This window comes from Mastacembelus armatus, chromosome 7 (assembly GCF_900324485.2).
Source record: "Mastacembelus armatus chromosome 7, fMasArm1.2, whole genome shotgun sequence".
Lineage (NCBI taxonomy): Eukaryota > Metazoa > Chordata > Actinopteri > Synbranchiformes > Mastacembelidae > Mastacembelus > Mastacembelus armatus.
This window is the reverse complement of record NC_046639.1, coordinates 20,416,861-20,437,357: the sequence shown is the minus strand read 5'-3', so window position 1 is coordinate 20,437,357 and position 20,497 is coordinate 20,416,861. Positions and strand designations below refer to the sequence as shown.

At 39.1% G+C, this 20,497-nt stretch overlaps 1 protein-coding gene and 2 long non-coding RNA genes across 3 annotated transcripts; 1 reads left to right on the top strand and 2 right to left on the bottom strand.

Moving 5' to 3' along the window:
* The first annotated feature begins 506 nt into the window (after positions 1-506).
* Positions 507-14,986, top strand: sdcbp2 (syndecan binding protein (syntenin) 2). Its single transcript, XM_026331712.1, has 9 exons — positions 507-667; positions 4,141-4,192; positions 4,497-4,593; positions 7,669-7,769; positions 8,870-9,034; positions 10,411-10,586; positions 12,074-12,245; positions 12,946-13,037; positions 13,334-14,986. Exons 2-9 carry the CDS (start codon positions 4,142-4,144, stop codon positions 13,386-13,388), a joined length of 909 nt encoding a protein of 302 aa, XP_026187497.1. The 5' UTR covers positions 507-667; position 4,141; the 3' UTR covers positions 13,389-14,986.
* LOC113145247 (uncharacterized) lies at positions 5,866-8,908 on the bottom strand. Its single transcript, XR_003297224.1, has 2 exons — positions 8,832-8,908; positions 5,866-6,078 (listed from the first exon to the last, which is right to left on the bottom strand). It is a non-coding gene; the product is annotated as an uncharacterized LOC113145247 (long non-coding RNA).
* LOC113145246 (uncharacterized) lies at positions 12,812-18,951 on the bottom strand. Its single transcript, XR_003297223.2, has 3 exons — positions 18,753-18,951; positions 15,092-15,214; positions 12,812-13,161 (listed from the first exon to the last, which is right to left on the bottom strand). It is a non-coding gene; the product is annotated as an uncharacterized LOC113145246 (long non-coding RNA).
* Between the last annotated feature and the right edge of the window lie 1,546 nt (positions 18,952-20,497).

Sequence of the window (20,497 nt, the reverse complement as noted above, 5' to 3'; positions counted from 1 at the left end):
TGGCTGCAACAAATTTCAGTTACATGCAAATGTGTAAACTCATGATTACAAAGAATTTTATGTATAACATCATGTTGTGCTCATTTAATGTTGGTCTGTTGCCTTTTTTGTAGAAAAATGGCAATATACTCAAGTCTAAATGCCCGACAAACTCGATTAAGTAAATGTTCTTTTTTTTTTAACAACACTGGAAATGGGTGAGAACAGCGTGGAAACAGTCTGAGTGCCAGGCAGTAAGAAGAATACAGCAAAGAGCTTTTCCTGGTGAAATGGGTGTCATATTTCGTATAAGCATATTAGAGAGGCTCCTTTTCATATCTGAGCACTTTTCTTACAGAGTGCAGCAACACAAACAGCGCTTTGTTGAGGCAGAATATGCGCATTGGGTCACGGTGATTATCACCTGGTGTGTTTCACCTGTAACGTGTTTACGCTGAGTCAAAGTTCATGCGATCGATACGGGGCGTGGCCTAGCGCGGCACCAATGGTGCACGCACAGGAGACCAGGAAGCCAGCGGTGACGTCACTTTCCAGAATTTCCCCTCAGTTTTGTTTCAACGACGAAGAGCCGAAGCCACGAAGACAGAAACTGAGACATAATTAACTCGACGTGTTGTCCTCTGAGCTTTATAAGTGTTTATTCGAGTCGACAAGCAAGACATTAAAGGTAAAGACCGTTTCTATCAGACCGTTGTACCTCCCTAACGGCGGGCGTTGCATTGACCTGACAAGCTAACGTTAACGTTTCGGCTAACTTAGCTGTTTGCTTTCTTGTTGTTTGTGTCGGAACAAAGACGGTCCACCTAGTAGCTCCCCGGGTTTAGTCTGTTTTATTATTTATTTCCAGCTGTTCTAGTTTCAGCTAACTGTTTGCCAGACCGTGACTTGTCATTCTAAACAAGCTAGTAGCCTTTCATTAATGTTTAATGAAGTCACGTAACGTTGGCTAGCTTAACGTTTATTAGCTAATGATAACTTAGCTAGAGTTCGAAACTTAAGACTTTTACATTATGGACATAGAATGGTGCTTGTTTAATAAAACGGGGATAGGGTTAGAGTTAGGCAAATGTTTCGCTCAATATGTAAATATAAAGGACTCTGTTATAATTAAAGGATTTTAGTTAAGTCCTGATGTTATACTGTTAATACCGGAGCTAATGTTGCATGTTTATATTGGAAAACTGAATATTATCTGACTATAATTCATATGTCTTAATGTGAACAGGAGGAAGGGTGTCTGCTCCGTTTTACCTTTGTATGCCCTCCCCTTTCTTCCCAGTCCCTCAGTATTTCCCAGCCATGTCAATAGACCAGAATAAGCTGCCAAGACCACATTCTTGTATCTAACCAATTCGTTCAGGCTTACTGAAGTTAACTCACTCTTTCCTTTCCACTTCTATACCAGAGCTTTTGGTTTGTGTGCTGCTACTGAGAAGTAAAGGACACACCAGCTGAACTGGTCTAAATAAAATAATGTTATGAGCTACTGTTTCCTGTTCGCCCTTTTAATGTATATGCCAGTGTAGGGAACTTGTCTTGGCATTTCAAAGAACATCACCCTTCAGTTTAACAGAAGCTGCAGAAGTGACTCTGTGATCAGGTTATATCATTGTAAGAGCTCCACTGATTTTTAGTTTTTTCCAGGCTTATTCACTTAAACCTCTGGCCTGCAAATCCAAATGAAGGACAATTTTAAGGCAAACAAACAAACACAGCTAAAAAGTAAACACTAGAAGGTATTAAAATGCCTCTCTGTGTCCACTGACACAATGACGCTCTTGTCTGTGAGGACTGAGAATAACAGAATAGAGTAGTGGCTTGAGTAGCTGGGAGAGTGAGATGTTGCAGTAGTGCGATCATGGTAAGAATGAATCACTTATTTTGCAGGGGAAAGGTTGTTCTGGCCTTCTTGTGTCAAGATGAGTGTTTGACTACATATCCTGCCACTGTACTTTCATGAGTTGTTTTTATGGGTTTGTACTCTTAAAGAGTTGTTGGAAGTTGGCTATAATGTGTCACTTTTCATATTACTGTCAGCTTCCTCTTCATTTTGTTTGTCCTGATTGAGAAAGATTTCTTAACATGTCATGTGGTTGTGCGGCCACAGTTTTCACGGTGTGGTGAAGCAATATTGGGAGCAATCAGTTTGTCTATAGTTGTTACTTTTTCATATATTATGTGGAAGGACTGGAAACTTTTGGTGTTTTATATTTGAAAATGTTTTTTGGCATTTTTGTCTTTATTTTAGAGATGCACTGATCAGATAAACTGGATTTTTGATAATGCTGACCTTTTCAAGTATATCATGTGTTGGACATGGCATGACCAATATGTGTTAGTCATCTTTTTTGTGATTTTTTTTTTTTTTTTTTTTTCCTCAGATAAAATCAGGCATCATCTTGTAATTATGAACTTGTGACTTTCACATGTGCATTTTTTGTGAAATTTTGTAGGTCAAACAGTTGATAATAAAAACAGTGAAAGGCCTAAGCAGGAGAGAGGAAATTGCAGGGTCCACATAAACCATATTTGACATTTTGAGAGACAGGCAGAAAACACATGGAAAGTAGAAGATAACATGCAGCAAACTTGAGTCAAACTGGGGACATGGACATTATTGTTGAATATGCCTTAGAGCTTATCTTGTTCATAATCACTGAAGGCACCAGGGAGAGATGTGAGTATAAGTGTTTATTAGGGCAAACTAACAAATGAATTCATTTGTTAGTTTGCCCTAATAATGTTAGTTTCATATTTATACTCAAACATACTTCCCTGTCATTGCATTACTGCATGTCTCAGCCTGTTTACTTTGGGTATAAACACAGCCAGCTGACTGTTATCTTTCAGTTCTTTTTTCACATCAGGCTGCTGTAAAGTTTATGTGCTTTGGTAGTGAGTTCTTCTGAGTCTAGTTTTAGTTAGAACTGGACCAGAGGGGAGTTCAGTTTGCATCATGCATAACCATCCTGATTTGGAGCATAATGGGTTTTTGAGAGCCATTAAGACTTACCTGTGCTGCTGTGCTCTCATGAGTTTCGCCCACCACTCACTTTTACTCATGTACTCATATTATAGTGTGTGGCAGCTTGTACTTCATACCAATGGCCCTATTTGCACAGGCTCTAGTGTTTTTCAGTGTAATGTCATTAAACGTCAACAGCAACCTTTAGTATGGAAACAGTTGTGGAAGTACAGTTGCATAATGCAGCTGATGAATAAAATAGAAAAATATTAAATGTTTCTTACTTTTCACATCTTGTGCTACTTCTACCTGCATTTCCCTTTTCCTCCTCTTCTCATGTGCTGGTGTCCACGTTTGTCATTTACAGCAATGGGTCAAGTTCAACGTCAGCACACTCCTCGATACCTTAGGGCGGAGACACGCCAAGCCGACATCAAACAATGAGTCGTGACCCAGGCTGACTGCTGCGTCAGTAGCATCGCAGAATATTGCTTTTGTGTCCACCAAAAAGTGACTCTTGAACACACGACACAGACTACAGTTTACAAACTGGCATCTACGTTCTATACCTGCATAAAAGGAGATTACTCACTGCCGAAATGTTATTTATAAATTAATTGTTTGGGTTTAGGGTTTGTCAATATCATATGTAGTGAGAAATCTATGTATTATGTAGTAACATTTTCTGTTTCCATGTCTGTATCATGCCCTGTATTTCTAGTACATTTATTTGCTTGAACAAAATGGCTGTCTGGCAACTGCCTGTCAGTCATTCTTGGGTCTTAGTTCTGCCAGCTACAGAGCAGAATATCTGTTTCTCTCTGGCTTGTTTAATGTATGAATTTCTTAATCGGTGACTCACTTATTTCATCCTTATGCCATTTAATGTTGGTTGGGTAAACAGCGCTCTTTTGGTTTTGTCAGTCCAAAAAACCAAAACGAAGACTGCACATGACTGAAGGCTGCATACAGCTACAGAGTGTCTGTGGAACTGCCAATACTACCAGTCAAATTCACATAATAGAGTGTCATTTGATTCAGTGCTAGTATGAAATATATCTTAAAGGAGTTCAAAGGTAATGGTGCACATTAAGGTAGTCAGTACTGGTGAAGTACTGGGCTGTATCTCCCATTTCGCATGATCATCCACTCACTGCTGTTTGTGTTCTTTTTAGGATGTCTCTGTATCCTTCCCTCGAAGACCTCAAGGTCGACAAGGTCATTAAGGTACGTGTGTTTGGACAAATTGATTTTTATGCAGAGCCAACTGCTTGCAGATATTTAGCTATGTAGCAGTCTATGCAATTTTATGACCAGCATTAAAGGAGCACAACATGATTTTACACGAGTTTACATGTCACTGAAGATGAAATTTATTGCAGTTGTATTATTCAGGGCCAACGTACACTGTTTAACTTTGTAGAAATATTTGTTTCTCTAACAACACTACTGCAGCTTTTTGTGTTTTGCATTGCACTGGGTGACAGTTGTCAGCACTTCTGCTTGACTGTTGCATGTGATTACCTCTTAGGCCCAGGACCACTTTGTCCAGACTACTACCCCTATGCCAGCCATCACTGAGGGAACATACCAGCCTCAGTCTGCTACTGCTGGGATGCCAGGATCAAGTGAGTCTTGTAAATACTGTTGTAGTGAGTGTTTTGTCTCTTTGTGTTTCAAACGTGTCTGAACTTAGCAAAATCTTTCTAACTTACCTTAGAACTGTTACTGTAACATATAGCAGTAGGACCTTTACCTTTATCTATGCTCTTGTTTTCCATTCTCATTTCATTTCTTTTGTTTCTTATGTTGGGTAATAGTGTCACTGTGTGGGCAGCCTGTGGTTATTTGAAAGTTAACAGCACCACTACAATGGTTAAAGACCTGTGATGTGATAGGACTGGGATGGGTAGATAAGTTGTGGGGTCTTTTGACAATAACAGGACTAAATGAGTCCCCACATCGGCTGATTACTCTCTCTTTACCTATGTGCTTGAGTCTGTTTCAGAGATACAATGAGGGCATTGTATTTCTGCTCAAGGGTTTATGTTTCACTAAGGTTTGTGTGAAAACAGTTCTACACTCTGCAATAAGTTATACACCATTGGAAGAAAAGAGAAACATTTGAGGCATTCACAAAGATAGGCTGGGGTCCTCCAGAGATTAGAGAACATCTCTGCCTGTTTTTACTCACTTCTTCCCATTCTCCCACTCATCCTTCTTCTCCCTTTTCTGTTTGGATGCAAAGTCCTGTGGGCTTTTGGTCTTTTGTTTGTGCCTCAGCAGAGCTAGTTGTGAGTCACCATGGAGACTGGCTCTGGCAGTTGCACTGGGACAGGGCATGACGGGAGAAGGAGAGAGGAGGAGGAGCTGATTTGAAAAGGAGGGAGGAGAAGAGACAGGACAAGTGTGGTCTTCTGGTGGTGAGGAGAGAAACAAAGAGCGAGGTGAAAGGGGCCAGGCTGATTGACATTAGCACTGGCCACAGCTTAGCCAGATATACTGTAACTTGCAATCGCTGCATTTAAATTGGCTCAACAACATCACCTTCCTTGTTATCCATTTTCAAAGCACTAAGACAATTTCGGATGTGATTTGACTCTTCCATACCTTAAACATCAGTGGCTGGTAAAACAAGTTTTATTATCAGCCAGTGGATTCAAAAATCCATCATTTACTGGCTTATTTGGAAGGGTTGTTGTCCAGTTAGACTTTCTGAGAAGAAAGTGGTCAGCCAAGTAATATATGGCAAGAACAGTGAAATAGCACTAAACTGAGTAAAAGGGCAGAGTAATCCCCAAGGAGCATGCATGTATAAAAGATGTGCACAAAAGACACTAATAAAATAGGAGAGCACAAAACATAAAGAAAGGAAAAAGACAACTAAAACTAAACTGAAGTAATGAAAAGTATTCAGTGTTTTTATTAAGGCCTAATGTAGGAGGATGAATCATGATTTGATAAAGCATTTTTCTGTCATTTGTACTTTTTACATTTGGCCAACTTGTGGGTGTTTTCCTTCTTTCTGTTCTGTACCATGACCAGTACCAGTGGGTAGCTTCTGATCACTTGGGTGGAGTGTGACTGACTCAGACCATGTTGACTTTAGATGACTGAAAGAAAGCATAGCAAATCACTGCAGATTATTGGCTTAAATTAAAATCACTAAACCACTTCCTGGTACTGTATTGTGGGTAATGTGGGTTTGACAATAGTAACTACAAACTGCATAAGTCCAGGTGTCTCAGAGTTGTGAACATACTTGTACATACTGAGGTTATGAGGCCTGACACCACTACGTTCTCAGTTAATCAAATAAAAGCCCAATCTTTAGAGCAAAAACACCTATGTAGTATTATTTATGATTGTAGAATTGGTCATTCCCACAATCACTAAACTACCATCTTTTGTTGATCAGAAACCCCAACATAAAAATCCTATATTTTTACTCATAGTTGAATATAAATTTTATTCATAACATAATTTAAATGATTAGCTCATTACATAATACTTTCTATGTCTGGAGTCATTGTTTGTTTATGTCTGATTTATTGAATCACACACCGAGTAATGTAGAAGAGTATGTGTACAGTATATGTGCTGATGTATACTCCAACTCATCTAGCCTGTCTTTTCATTTTTTGCTGCTGCACATACATATACTAAAATAGCAGCTGTGCTTAGAGACACCCACAGTAAATTCTAAAAATGTAAGCCACTGGCTCATTTGGCTCATGCTTATTTTCCTACCTCCGACCACCTCCCTTAAATGTTCTTTCTGTTAGCTTTGCCAGGATAAATGCAGTAATGGTTGCTCTGCTGCAAGGGCAGCTGCAGCCTCTTGTTGCCAGAAAAGTGATGCAGTCATGCAGAGAGAATGGCAGATAGTTACACTGTCCAAATGGGGAAATAGACAGGATCCTGTAAAATGGGTGGGGTGAGCTTAATCCTAACATTGTATCCTATACATCTGTAATTGTGTTTTATAGCCTTGGAATTATCTGAGGAGCTAAGGGATGTCATGACTCGTAACTTGCAAGGAATTAAAAAAAAAAAAAAAGTGTGTGTGTGTGTATGTATATATATATATATATATATATATATATAGAGTTTTTAAATAGACATAACAGAAAAATAAAAATAAGGAATGAACACAGATCCTATCAATCAGATTATATGGCCTTTCCATTCACAGAATTAAATACTGATGCCAGGAAACCTTTACTGCACTGCAACACAGAGTTCTCACTATCAGCAGTTTTCCAATAAAAATCACAGTGTAGCTCAAGTATGACCCTGCTATGATGGACATCATCAATAAAATAAAAAATGCTGTAAAAGATTACTTAGATATGGGTAATCTAACAATGGTTTACACAAGTGAATTTAAACATAAAACAATATGGTTGGAGACTACACAGTGTTGCAATTTAGAGAAAGCACTAATACAAGCCTCCACCTTATATAGAGGTAGAGGTTTAAGAACATACATGCAATTGTTTCTTTGTACTGCAATAAATGTATTCATTTAGGCATTATACAACTTGGTAAACTCTCCATATTCTCTCTCTTGTCAACCACCTCTCTCTCACTCTCCATCTCTCCCACCTGTTTGTTTTCCATTCATCTGCTTCTCTTACCTTGATTCTTTCTTTCTCTCTCCCATTTCCATTCACCTCTTCCTTTTGTCTTCAATATCCCAGGTCTGTACCCAAATCTGGAGGAGCTGGGAGATTACATGGGCCTGGCCCTTAACAGTGATGAAGTCCAGAGGAACCTGGCGCTGTTGCCTGTGGCTGAGAATGTGAGTTGTGTGTGTGTGTACGTGTCTTACTATGGTTGTTTGGACATGTTTTACTCGAATACTCTGATACTTGTGAGGACATTTTGGGTCGTCCTCACAGCTTCAAATGGTTTTTTGAGAGTTCAGGCTAGGTTTTAGGTTTAAGTTAATAATCGGGTTAGGTTAGGACAAATGTAAGGGTTAACGTTAGCCATTTAGTTGTGATGGTTAAGGTTAGGGTAAGAGTCTAGGATATACATTATGTGAATGAGTGTCCTCACAAGTAGAGTAAGATGTGTGTGTCTCTCTCTCTCTCTGGTCATTCTTGTTGGTTATGATATTTTACTCCCTGAAGATTTGTTTACAACCTTTATGACTAACTGCTGATATTAAAACTGAGGTGAATATTGGCCTTAACATCAGGTGGACACAAACATGGCTCTAAATGAATGTTAATGTTATTCTGTAAGCAGATGTTTCTGCTGCAGGTTTAAATTTGAGGTTATATTTAATTAGGAAACACAGAAGTTAAGCCTCTCACCTTAAACCTTTAGTGGTTTTGTTTTTTCTTGGTTTGTTTTTTTTTTGTTTTTTTTTTAAAAATAAAATAATGCAGCCTTCTGAGCACAACAGTACCATGTTCCTGGAGATTCACATTACCGAATGACTCACCACAGGCCTGGAGCAGTGTGTGGGAGGGTGTGAGCTCTTCACTCCCCTTTAATTGTGTGTGTATGTGTGCATGGGAACTGTGCAGATATCAAGGCTCTCACAGCACCCAGGCTTTTCAGCTGGCACTTAACCATCTGTGTTCTCTGCCATTTGCTGATATCCTCACCCCTAACATGATTTTCAAATTTCTTCATTATTAGAGCAAAGCATATTAAAGGTGTTTTTAAAATCAGTATGTAAAGAGTTTCTGATTCCGATTCATCCACTGAATTGAATCCTCCTACATAACTTTGTGATGCAGCCTTTCTTTTTTTTTCTTCTTCACCTTAATTTTAATGTAATCTTCCTCTTTATTCTTTTTTTCTCTTATCCTAACATTTTTCTCAACCCTCCTCCATTACACTTTCTCACCTTCCTTGCTGTCTGAATTCCTCCACACCCCATCTCAGCAAGTGGCAGTGCCCTCCTACTCAGGTGTCATGGGGATGGTGCGACCTGTGACGGGGACAGACATTGGCATCAGGAGGGCTGAGATCCGCCCAGGAGTACGGGAGATTATTCTGTGTAAGGACCAGGACGGGAAGGTGGGACTTCGGCTTAGGGCCATTGACAATGTGAGTCTTCATCCCAAACTCTTTGACAGATCTGGGTCTGATTCATTTACTGTAAACACTGAACCTCTTCTGTTATATTTATGGAGTATCAAGTGATCCGACATGTTGATCAGCAGGAGTTTTACAAATTTACCCATTTAGCGACAACTGATAGTCACAGGTTTTTTCCAAATTAGTAGTCCCCTCAACTATTTTGTTGGGTAGTGACGGTAGTGATTTAGAGAATTTAGAGTCCCTCTTAATACAATACTTTCTTTTTTCCATATGTACATTGAAGAGTTATTTGTTACTGTAATCATTTATCCTGTGTGAGCTACCTTTTTTCTATGGGAAAAATACATCAGAGTTGGAGGAAAGCTAAGATTAGCAGCACAGCAGGCAAACGTGGTAAAACACAACTAGTTGTCTATCCTTTAAAATAAATTTTCTGACAGTTCTGTTTGAAAGTACCTGCATTTCACTGCCTTCACAGTATAAGACATTTATATGTAAATCATAATGTTCAGGTTTTTTTTTTTTTTTTTTTTACAAAGGTGTGTTACGGGGTTTGTAGTATTTAGTGTATCTTCATTTATATAAATGTGATGAACAAAACATTAGATTCTTACTACTACTGTCCACATGGCTCACTAGTGGTTTTAATTGGTGGCTACTTGACTAGTGGAGTAGTTAAAACCCCTAACCTTCAGATGTTAGCAGCTAAGACTGTGACTAGGTGATGTTTATCATCTGGACTAAGTGCAATGAAGCATTAACATACTGAGAGAAAAAAACAGGCATAGTGAATGATCTCTTTTGCTCTTGGCCAGCTTGAAAGTGGGAATATGCTCTGGAACATACTTAATAATTCAGTTTGTATTGAATTGCACTAATACAGCGGGCAGCCTTAGAAATTACTTGGCAAACAGCCGATTTGATGTATTGCTGAAGTGAAACAGACACAGAATGCTCATAGCTTCTATAGTATGTAACACAGGTAAATCCGAGACTAATATATACTGTAGCCTCCAAAGAAGAGACAACAGGCTGTGTTTTGATTTACATTAGTTAACAAACTGCTGAATACTCAAAGTAGACCATAAAATGGAAGTAAATTGTTCCAGTCATTTGTTATATTGCTTGGACATCAAGTAAAACAACCACGTAATTGAAACATGAGCCTTATATTGATACTGTTTGTGTCCTGCCTTTCATCTAGCATTAATTTCTCTCTCTGTTTTTGTAAACATTTATACTTCTCTTTCCTGCCTCTGGCCTTGCCTCCTTTTTCTTGAGTCATTTCATTTTCTTCTCTTCAGTATAAGCATCTGTTCCTCCTGTCTTGTCTCTATCAGTTGCTGGAACTCAGTTTGAATGTTTCCTTCCTCCTTTTACAGGGAGTGTTTATCCAGCTGGTGCAGGCTAACTCTCCTTCAGCCCTGGCTGGGCTACGTTTTGGGGATCAGGTCCTCCAGATCAACGGGCAGAACTGTGCTGGCTGGAGCGTAGACAAGGCCCACAAGGCCCTGAAGGTTGCGGCCGAGACCCGAATTGAGCTTGTGGTCAGAGACAGGTGAGGGGTATTTATTGCACTGAGGAAATTATAACAGTGTGTCATAAATCTTTAATCAGGACTCACTGAATTCATTTGGTTACAGTTTGACCACTGTACCTGAATTAGTCTTTGTCTTTTGACATCAGTTTTGGTGACATTTTATTAATTTAACTGTTGCTAATTTTATTCAAGAAAAAGTGAAAACATGCTCTGGGATTTAATCTTCCTTTTTTCATTGATTCCTTAAATCTAAAACATCAGAGTCATCAGGAGTAAAAAATACTAAGTTTCAAACACTGCTATTTTTTTATAAATTTTCATATGGTCTATCTAGTTCTTCAAATGTAGTACAAACTCAAATGGGAGTTTTTGTTCCAGGAAAGCTGCTGAGACAAAAATCATTTGGTTATAAAGTACCAGGAACTTTTCGGTGGAAACGGGCTTGTAGTTGGCTGCCCAAGTAAAAGTAATGGTATCACTGCATGCAGCCCTACAGCCCTTGATAAGTCTGTTTTAAATAGTCGATTTTGATGTGCTGACCTGCTTTTTTTTATCCCAGCTGATTGGTTTAACTTCTTGTTTAATTTTCAGTGGGACAGATTCTTAGTTTCTTTTTTTTCCTTTCCAAGAACTGCTAATATTAGCTAATGCTGGCAGAGACCAATGCAGCTAAGTCATCTTTGAAGATGATGTACATTTTGGGAGCACTGAAAAGTGTTTTCCAAACAAAAGTATAAAGTATGATGTAGTTGCATTTAGGATGTTGAGAATGCCAGCAATAAAACAGCCTTGCAGTCATTTAAGTTTCATTAGTTGATAAAAATTTAATACAGTTTACCTTTGTCTTTATTTATCATGGTCTTTATTTTGTATTTATTTTGTTGTAGGGAAACAGTGTTTATTTCATTATAGTTTGGATTTGTAATAGTTTTGATTACACTGAATTTTACCCATGTTTTTTGTAGACTGAGCTTGATTGTGTGTGCTTTGTGAGTCTCCAGATTATAGAGAAAACTTTTTTGTATCTTTTATATTGATAACAAATGGTCATGATTTTTAATGTACTTGCACATGTGAACTTGCATTATTGTAATAGCTGATATCAGAGCTAGTTAATTGGCTTAGACTCAGGTTTCTCAGGTTCTGAATAAAGTGGAGGAAAAGATAAAAGGCTGCTACCTGATGAGCTGAGGGCCTTGTGGCTCCTATTTCTGCAGCTCACATATTCTCATTTTCTGTTTGTTGTCCTTTTTAGGTCCATATCATTTGGGTAATAGCTTAGATGGTTGGCTCCCTCTGCTGGCTGTTCCACAGTTTGCCCTTAGCTGCCCAGCCCTCTGTTTTCATGTTGTCCTCTTTTTTTCCCCATCAGTTTCTTAGTTGTAATTATAAGTCTATAGACAATTCTGTACACTGCATAAGGCTCTCAGTATGAAGCTGTTTGAAACAAAGCTTTACACATCAAGCTTATTGATCCTTTATGGTGTCTATGTCTGTTTCTGTAGGCCCTTTCAACGTACAGTTACCATGCACAAAGACAGCTCAGGCCACGTGGGCTTTATCTACAAGTCTGGTAAAATCACCTCACTGGTCAAGGATGGCTCTGCAGCCCGCAACGGTCTGCTGACTGAACATTACATCTGTGAAATCAATGGACAAAACATTATTGGACTCAAGGTCAGACACTTGTTTCTGTCTGTATATCAAATAGTGTGAGGGTTGATGAATATTTAATGTGTTATGCTATAATTTGCATAAGATGAACTTCACTGATCTTGTATTATGTCAATGCAGAGCACATGTACTAATGTTAATCCAGATTTAGAACAGTTCACAAGTATTTGTGATGCTCATAAAATATTTGATGGCTGTTATGTTTGCACCGGGGTGGCTACTCCAATAATAACAGAATGCAGTAAAACATGGCGATGTGCAGCATTTTTAAGTAAGTGCACCAATCACCAGCTCCAAGTACGATGTTTTTTAGTACAGATTGTTTAGTAGTTGGCTTTTAGTCCAGTGGGTTTTTCTGGTAGGCACATAGTTTGTCTGAATGTGTTTTTAGTCTAAATTTTATGTTTCGTTTTTTTGAGCTTGTGGTCTTTCTCCATTGATCTGATGCATGTGACTGGACGTGTCACACAAAGCTTTTTTCTATGTAGAGAATTGGGAAAGTGTCACAGTAGATGTGATGTGGATGACAATCTACAATGTGATATCAATGACAGGACTGATACAAATCATTAAAAGAATGTGTAAAATGTTTTAATTTTTTAAACATTTTTATTTCCACTTCCTGGCAATGGCAGTACATTATAATTGTTTCAATAAATTCATTAAATGAGTTTCTGACATGTTGCTGTTCTCGCTGTTCCAGGATTCTCAGATTAAGGACATTCTGACCACTTCTCCGACCACCATGACCATCACCATCATGCCCAAGTTCATCTATGAACACATGATTAAGAGGTAGCACTTTACCTAATCACTGCTTTTACCTTATGTTTGTCCATTCACATCAGGGAGGGAGTGATCCAGGTGCAGGTCAGCTCAGAGCCTGTGATTAGTACCCCATAGATTTACCTTGAATTCACTGAAGACATACAAAGAATGAAAATGAATCACATGAATAGTAGTTTCATCTGCTTTCATCTGCTACTCAAATTATTCCCTCCTACCTGCCCTAAGGTGTGAAAGTGACCTTAGATGAGGCATTTTGTATGATCCTATTCACTGACAAGCTTATGTGTGATTTTATATTCCAGGATGTCCACTGGTCTCCTGCGGTCAGCCATGGATCACTCTGTTCCAGAGGTGTGAAGACCAGAAGCACAACCCTAAACAGGCAGGATGCCTACAACAGAGATCTCTCTCTCTCTCTCTGTTCCTCACTTGTCTTTAGCGCTCTCTCTTTCCATCTTCACACCAAACCACCTCCTGTATCACAATCATCGTCATTTCTCATATTTAACATAATCTTACGATGCCTTTTTTTCTATTCTTCAGTTGTTCAGTATATTCTTTCTTCATTGCTGTTGATGTTAGTGCTTTTTATATGTTAACCTTGTAGTATTACATTTTATTCTATTCTTTTGTATTTCATTTTTAAATCAAGGACATTACAAAATGATTTCAAAGCCATGCACACGATCACAAGTTCAGAGCTTCCTCCTCAGTGTGGAGATGAATCATTGGCATGTGTCGTTTCACCCTGTTCAAAATGCTGTAAAAGCCAGTGGCTGGTCATCAGAGCCCTACCATGTAGATTATAGCTGCGCTCTCAGTCCCTGCACTTGGCTCATATTGTGTGTACATGAAAATAATCTGCACTGGTTAAAGCCTGGGGCCTCATGTGAAAAAGTCTGCTGACTTTGCTCTTGATTCCAGTGTACATTCATTTTTACTTGGCCAGTAAAACTAATAGGTTAAGGAATTGTTGTAGTTATTGGTGAAAATTTGTGTGGATTTCTGCATATAGATCATTATTGTTTTCTTCTAGTGGATAACCAACATTTATATTTTCTAGATTCTACTGTGTATGTGAGAGATGCAACATATAGCTGTTTCCATCTTCTGTAAGAGATGGGGATGCATCATTTCACCACACTTCCTGCAGGTGGTGTCAGGGGGAGAATCTGATGTGTTGAATTTGTAGGTAGAGTGGGAAGACTACATGCACATTGCAAGAGGAAGTGTAGGGAAATAGGCAGCAGTAGATGTTTGCTGCCCTGTGCAGTTTGGACTTGGCCCTGTCCACAAACACTGAGAGCTATGACGCAGCAACGGCACAAGTAAGCAACATCCTAGTCCAGTAAGCAAGTGTTTTTGAGATTCTTGTGCTTTGAACTATCATTTTTGAGCAAATTGTTGGTATTTGTTTGGACAGGGTCTGTGCTGGGCAGACCCACTAAGTGCACTTTCCATTACCTTTTAAAAGGTTGTCTTTCCTGTATCTGTTTCAACAGTTTGGTCTAACAGTTGTGCTTTTTATAGTGTTTGTTGTGCCTCATGATACGAGAAGTCATGAAAACAAATGTAAATGTAAACTACAGGAGATTTGATGCTGAAAAACATCTGATCAAATTGAAAGCATTAAATACCACATCATAGGTTTAGCCAATGAACCCACTCTCCTACTGCTAAATGTTGTGAAGACATCCCTCTGTAATATTCCTTGACTGATGAGCACATTGCGTGTGAGCAGAGCTCACAGTTGTGAATTTCTACTTGTTATATAAAATTCCTCCTTTTAATGCTGTTCATGTTGGGATGCATGATTTCCCTTAATTTTCTAGGTATGCAATCTGATAAACATCACTGTCATTCTGTAAAGAAATGCTAGAAAATCTAAAAGTTTATATACGAATGTAACCAAGATAATATTGTACAACAAATAAACAGTCTTTCTGTTCTCATTAGCATGGTGGTGTTTGTTGTCATCCTCACATCACATTTTAAGGGAAAAAAATAAGGAAAAATAAATTACTCAGTGTATTTTAATATGACAAGTTTTCATCTCTTACCTTGCTTTCTGACGGTTGTGCAGACTCTTCCATGATAGGTTTACTAACACCCATGTCAACAACCAGTCTCGAACCATGTCGCCAATCAAACATCCACACGAGGGACCCACGGTAACCACTAGCCTGTGGAGGCACCACAAGGTCATAGGTGTTTGACACATTTACGTGGTCTTTGTATACCGGAAAAACCTCTGACCAATCATCATCTTCAGAGCTACAACCCACCGTCTAATATGTTCCGTCAGTCACGTGACAGTCATCTGGCGCTCCGAACCTGGAGATACGGCCATCCCAGCCGAACCACAGACTCCACACAGCACCTGACGCATTAATCTCTCTAAACCAGAGGACAGGTGAGAGTAAATGTGGCCAGAGGTGTGTTTATACTAGCAACTCAACAATGTAGCTTGCTATGCGAGCAAAAGCTAATTTACGCTTGTCTTTGATTTAGGTTAGATGGCCGAAAAGACTTGGCCGAACGTAATCTAAATCTTATCTCTGTCCACCTCTACGCTCACCTGTCCTCGGGTTTAGAGAGACGAATACGTCAGGTGTTGAAGCGACAAGCTCACCTGGTTGTGTGGAGTCTGTGGTTCAGGGGGGATGTCCGTAGCCCCTGATGACTGTCACGTGACTGACGGAACATTGAGTTGGCACGAAACCTAAGTATGAAGAGCTGACAAATCGATGCAAACCTGTTTCCAAGTACATCTTTCAATGGAAGCCCGTTTCCGTCACTGGGATGTAAAATAAAACGACTCGCTAACTCAAAATAACGTGATAGTTTCTCAATATTCTGACTCAGGGTGGAGACACTTTTTAAGCCCCATTTCATGCCAGATTATTTGTCTAAACAATCCTCAAATGTTTGGTGTCAACACGAATATTTTACTGCTTCTGATCGGTTCGGAGCCTCGATCATAAATATCAAACGTGTGATATTTATGATTCCTGGAAGCTCCAACGGAATGCCCTCAATACCCAATGAGAGCGAGCATCCCGGAAAACGTCACCAACCGGATGTCGTGTACCTTTACGCGTCACAAACACCTTTACGTCAAAACAAAACAAGCGCCAAAAGTCACATTGAACACGTTTGTTGAATTATGCCAACACGAGTGTCTTTAATGTATTGAGCATGATATAACGTTACTACAATAGGGCCGACAACGAAAAGGCGTGCGTAATTAAGTCACGTTTGATCCCGCGGGTTCTCGTTATTTTCAGTTACTAAGTCAGAATATTGAGAAAGTATCACGTTATTTTGACTAAGGGTGTCGTTTTATTTTTCATCCCAGTGGTAGAAACGGGCGTCCACACCTTTCTGAGCCATTTAATATTCATAATAAATAATACAGTTAAGATTCAGACAAACATGAAGACAGAAACGTTTCCTCCATGCTGTTTAATATAGGGACTTTAGGTCTTTATACAGTGTGGTGGGCGAGTGAATGGAGAAGTAGCCTAATTATGTCTTTTACTGTACACACTACTATTTCCATTAAAATAGTTCATTTACAATACATTATCTATAGATGAATTTAGCTAAATTAGTTACTATACAAGGCATTGGATGTCCTGAATGAAGGGATAATCTTTGTGTACATTAATTATCATTACATAGTCTATGAAACACAGCATAACATGACAATACACATTAAAATATTGACATGTTCCCCAAGAAAAGAGGAAGACAGGAAGGGGTGGGGGTATTCTTTGTACGACTCCAAACAGTAAACAGATCCAAGATCAAATGAATAAAGCTGGCTTGGTATTGCTGGCTAAAGTTATCTGGATATTTCAGTTCTTCGACGCCTAATCTACACTCAGTACGACATGATGACACATTCACAGACATTTTAGAAATGTATGTATTCAGACCCTTAGCAACAACACGTGAAAATTAGCTCAGGCACGTCCCATTTCTCTTGATCTTTGCTGAGCTGTTTCTACACCTTGGTTGGAGTCTACCTGAGGTAAATTAAATTGATTGGACATGACTTGGAAAGACATGCACTTCTCTATAGAAGGCCTCACATCTGGCAATTACATATCAGAGCAAAAACCAAGCCATGAGGTAAAAGGATCTGCCTGCACATCTCAGAGACAGCACTATTGATTGGCACAGAGCTGGGGAAGGTCACAAATAAAATTTCGGCTGGACTGAATGTTCCCAGGAGCACAGTGGCTTCCATAATGCTCACATGGAAGAAGTTTGGCACAATCAAGACTCTTCCAAGAGCTGGTCACCTGGCCAAACTGAGCAATCATGGGAGAAGGGCTTTAGTAAGACAGTAAGAGCCTGATGGTCACTCTGACTGAGCTCCAGAGATCCTGTGTGGATATGGGACAAAGCTGCAAAGGACAACCATCACTACAGCCCTCCACCAATCTGGGCTTTATGGCAGGGTGGCTCCATGGAAGCCTCTCTCCAGGGCAAAACACATGAAAGCTGCTTGCAGTTTGCAAAAAAGCACCTGAAGGACTCTCACACTGTGAGAAACGAGATTCTCTGGTCTGTTGAAACCAAGAAGCAGTGAAGCAGGGTGGTGGCAGCATCATGCGGTGGGGCAGTTTTTCAGCAGCAGGGACTGGTCAGGTTTGAGGGGAAGCTGAATGGAGCAAAGTACAGAGATACTGTATCTTCAATGAAAACCTAAAATCTCTCTTCAATTTGTCATTATGTGGTACTGAGTGTAGATTAATGAGAAAAATGAATTTACACAATTGTAGTACCCGGCTGCAACATAACATTGAAAAAAGCAAAAGGGGGTCTGAATACTTTGAGTGCAATGTAAATAAAGACAACTGAAACTAGGACGAACTGTTTCCTCATTGGCTGAATGCAAAGGTCAAAGGATAAAAGAAAGTTTTCTACCTGCCAGCAGAGAGTTAGAGAGTTTCTGCTGCAGGGCACAATTTAAATAAGTGATTTGTACAGAAGGTAACTCTGCAAACACAGAGACGAATGACACAAATGCACATTTAAATCCTTAACGTCGCCACAGCTTCGACCCGACAGCAGCACACAGCAGCATGCTCAGGGAGCCGAGCACTACAATAAAGCCACAAAGAAGGACTTCCAGCGTGCAGAGGCCATTTCTAGATCACCTTCATTTATTCATAGTCGTTTATGACCAGATGACGATCCAGACACTTCACATCATATAATCTCTGCATTATATTCACACTGAGCACAAGCACAGCTTATTAACAGCAAGTGAAGTACAAGACAAGTGAAGCATAACTCTTAGTCCTGCTGCCATTAACAACAACAGGCTTCATAGCAGTTAGTTAAAACAAACATGAGACTATGGCTGTTTCACAGCCAGGTACGATGGTTTATTCCTACATTTTCAACATCAACACCGAGAAACTGACTGTGTGGGACTAAGATCCAGTCCTCATGGACTAGTCCTACCAGACTTATGAAGAACCGACAGATCCACGATAATATCAGATCATCAACTATCCGACTAACCTGTGAATCCACGTACTAAGAATACCCCCATGGTGTATACAGACATACACAGCATATAATCAGTCTGTCATATTTCACAGCAGAAAGTTCAGGTGTGCCTAGGGGAGGGGTCACTGTGAGGTCAGGAATCTCCTTAATCTAATGCATGAATCTACATCCAGATCGTTTGGCAGCACTCACCCACACTCTGAAGGTATCTCCTGAAGCCTCACGGACTGCTCCAAACGTCAGATTAAAAAATAATCAGGTTTGGTCCAGGAAAAAATATAATTTGAACAAATTTCTTACGCATAAACGTATTCTAACGAACTCTACGGAAAATCAAAAACGGCGACCGGAAATAACGTCCAAAACAGCGCCTGCCGGAAGTCTTCTTCTTCATTGGTGTTTAACGTCCTTTGGAGTTGCTTTTCGCCACCTTGTGTCGCATGTGATAATTACCGTCCTGTTTTTCAGCATCCTATTTATTATGACGGTCAGATTTAAACAACACTCTCCTTCCGCTCAGACTGCTTCCACATTCTGAATCGAAAGTATTTCAGCACCTCGTGAAAGGAAAAGATGAACAGGAAGATGATCCCGGCTGCATAAAATTAGAGATAACCATAAAGACAAATGATAAAAAATGTTTTCACACAGTTATCTCTGTAGATACTTGAATGTCACTTGTCTTACTTTATAATTAATTCTATTCCAAAATGAGGGAATAAGTTATTAATAAATAATTAGTAGCATCAGGTGGAGTTTGAAACTAAAAGAGATGGACAACACCAAAATCTCTGTCATGCTATATCACAATCTAGAGTTAGAATAAGAAAGTATGACTTGTCTAGATCTGTATTTGATTTAGGATACAATTTTATGTTTTTGCCTGGCTGTTGTTCTGCCTTGAAAGGCTTCATAATGTTCCTGTGATAACAAGATATAGTGTGTTGTGGTTTATTTGGTGAAATGATGAACAAAGTAATTAAAAATCCTTTAGAAATTTACAAGATAATTCACAAATTTGGAAAATGAAAGTTTGTTTCATTATCTAAAATTTGATGCAGCTGATATCATCACATTCATTTCTTTCCTTCAAAAAGAGGCTGAAACACTAACAAACACTATTACTAATACTATTATTTTTTTCCAGCTGTGTAAATGGGTAAATCATTGCTGTCCGCTGGTGGAACTGAGATCATTATCATTTCCTGTTACTATCATTGTTTATTTGGTGAAGAAATACTCATGCCTGAGAAACAGACTATTAGACATTTTTCCTGTACCACATCAGATTAATTTCGGGAAGGGTCTATGAGGATTTGAGAAAAACCTTTAGAATGTGGGTGAGTGTTATCAGACGACTTTCTGGATTGAAACAATCACCATGGATCGATTTTCACGACAGTGTTGTTACTGTGACTGGAATGTATGGAATAATAGAGGAGAGTCACAGTCTGGGGCCAAGTCACACCCTGATACATCTGGTACTCTGCTGGGACTGCAGCATTTAACTAGAGAACTTACTGGACTGTCAGAGTCCAAAACGGGGACACTGTAGACCATAATGTATTCTCCAACAGGACTTTTAAGTGAAGGCATAAAATGTATAATACAGGCTTCTCCAAACACAAAACATCAGCAACCTCAACACACAGAAACCATAAAAAAAAAAGAGTGTCCAAAATAACTCCAAAAAAGATTTGTTTAACCTTTGAAGGATAATAATTGGTGTGTGTAAAACATAACAAATGTTATGCACAAGATACCATATTTAACATTAAAGAACATGCACAAGTTTAAAAGCTAACTTTTGTGAACAAGATGAAGATTTGAAAAACATAATACATAAAGTACAGAAGATAGAAAATAGCAACTTGTGCAAAACATATTAAAGAACTACACACAGTAGTTGTATCTTGTGGAAAAAAACCCAAGTACAA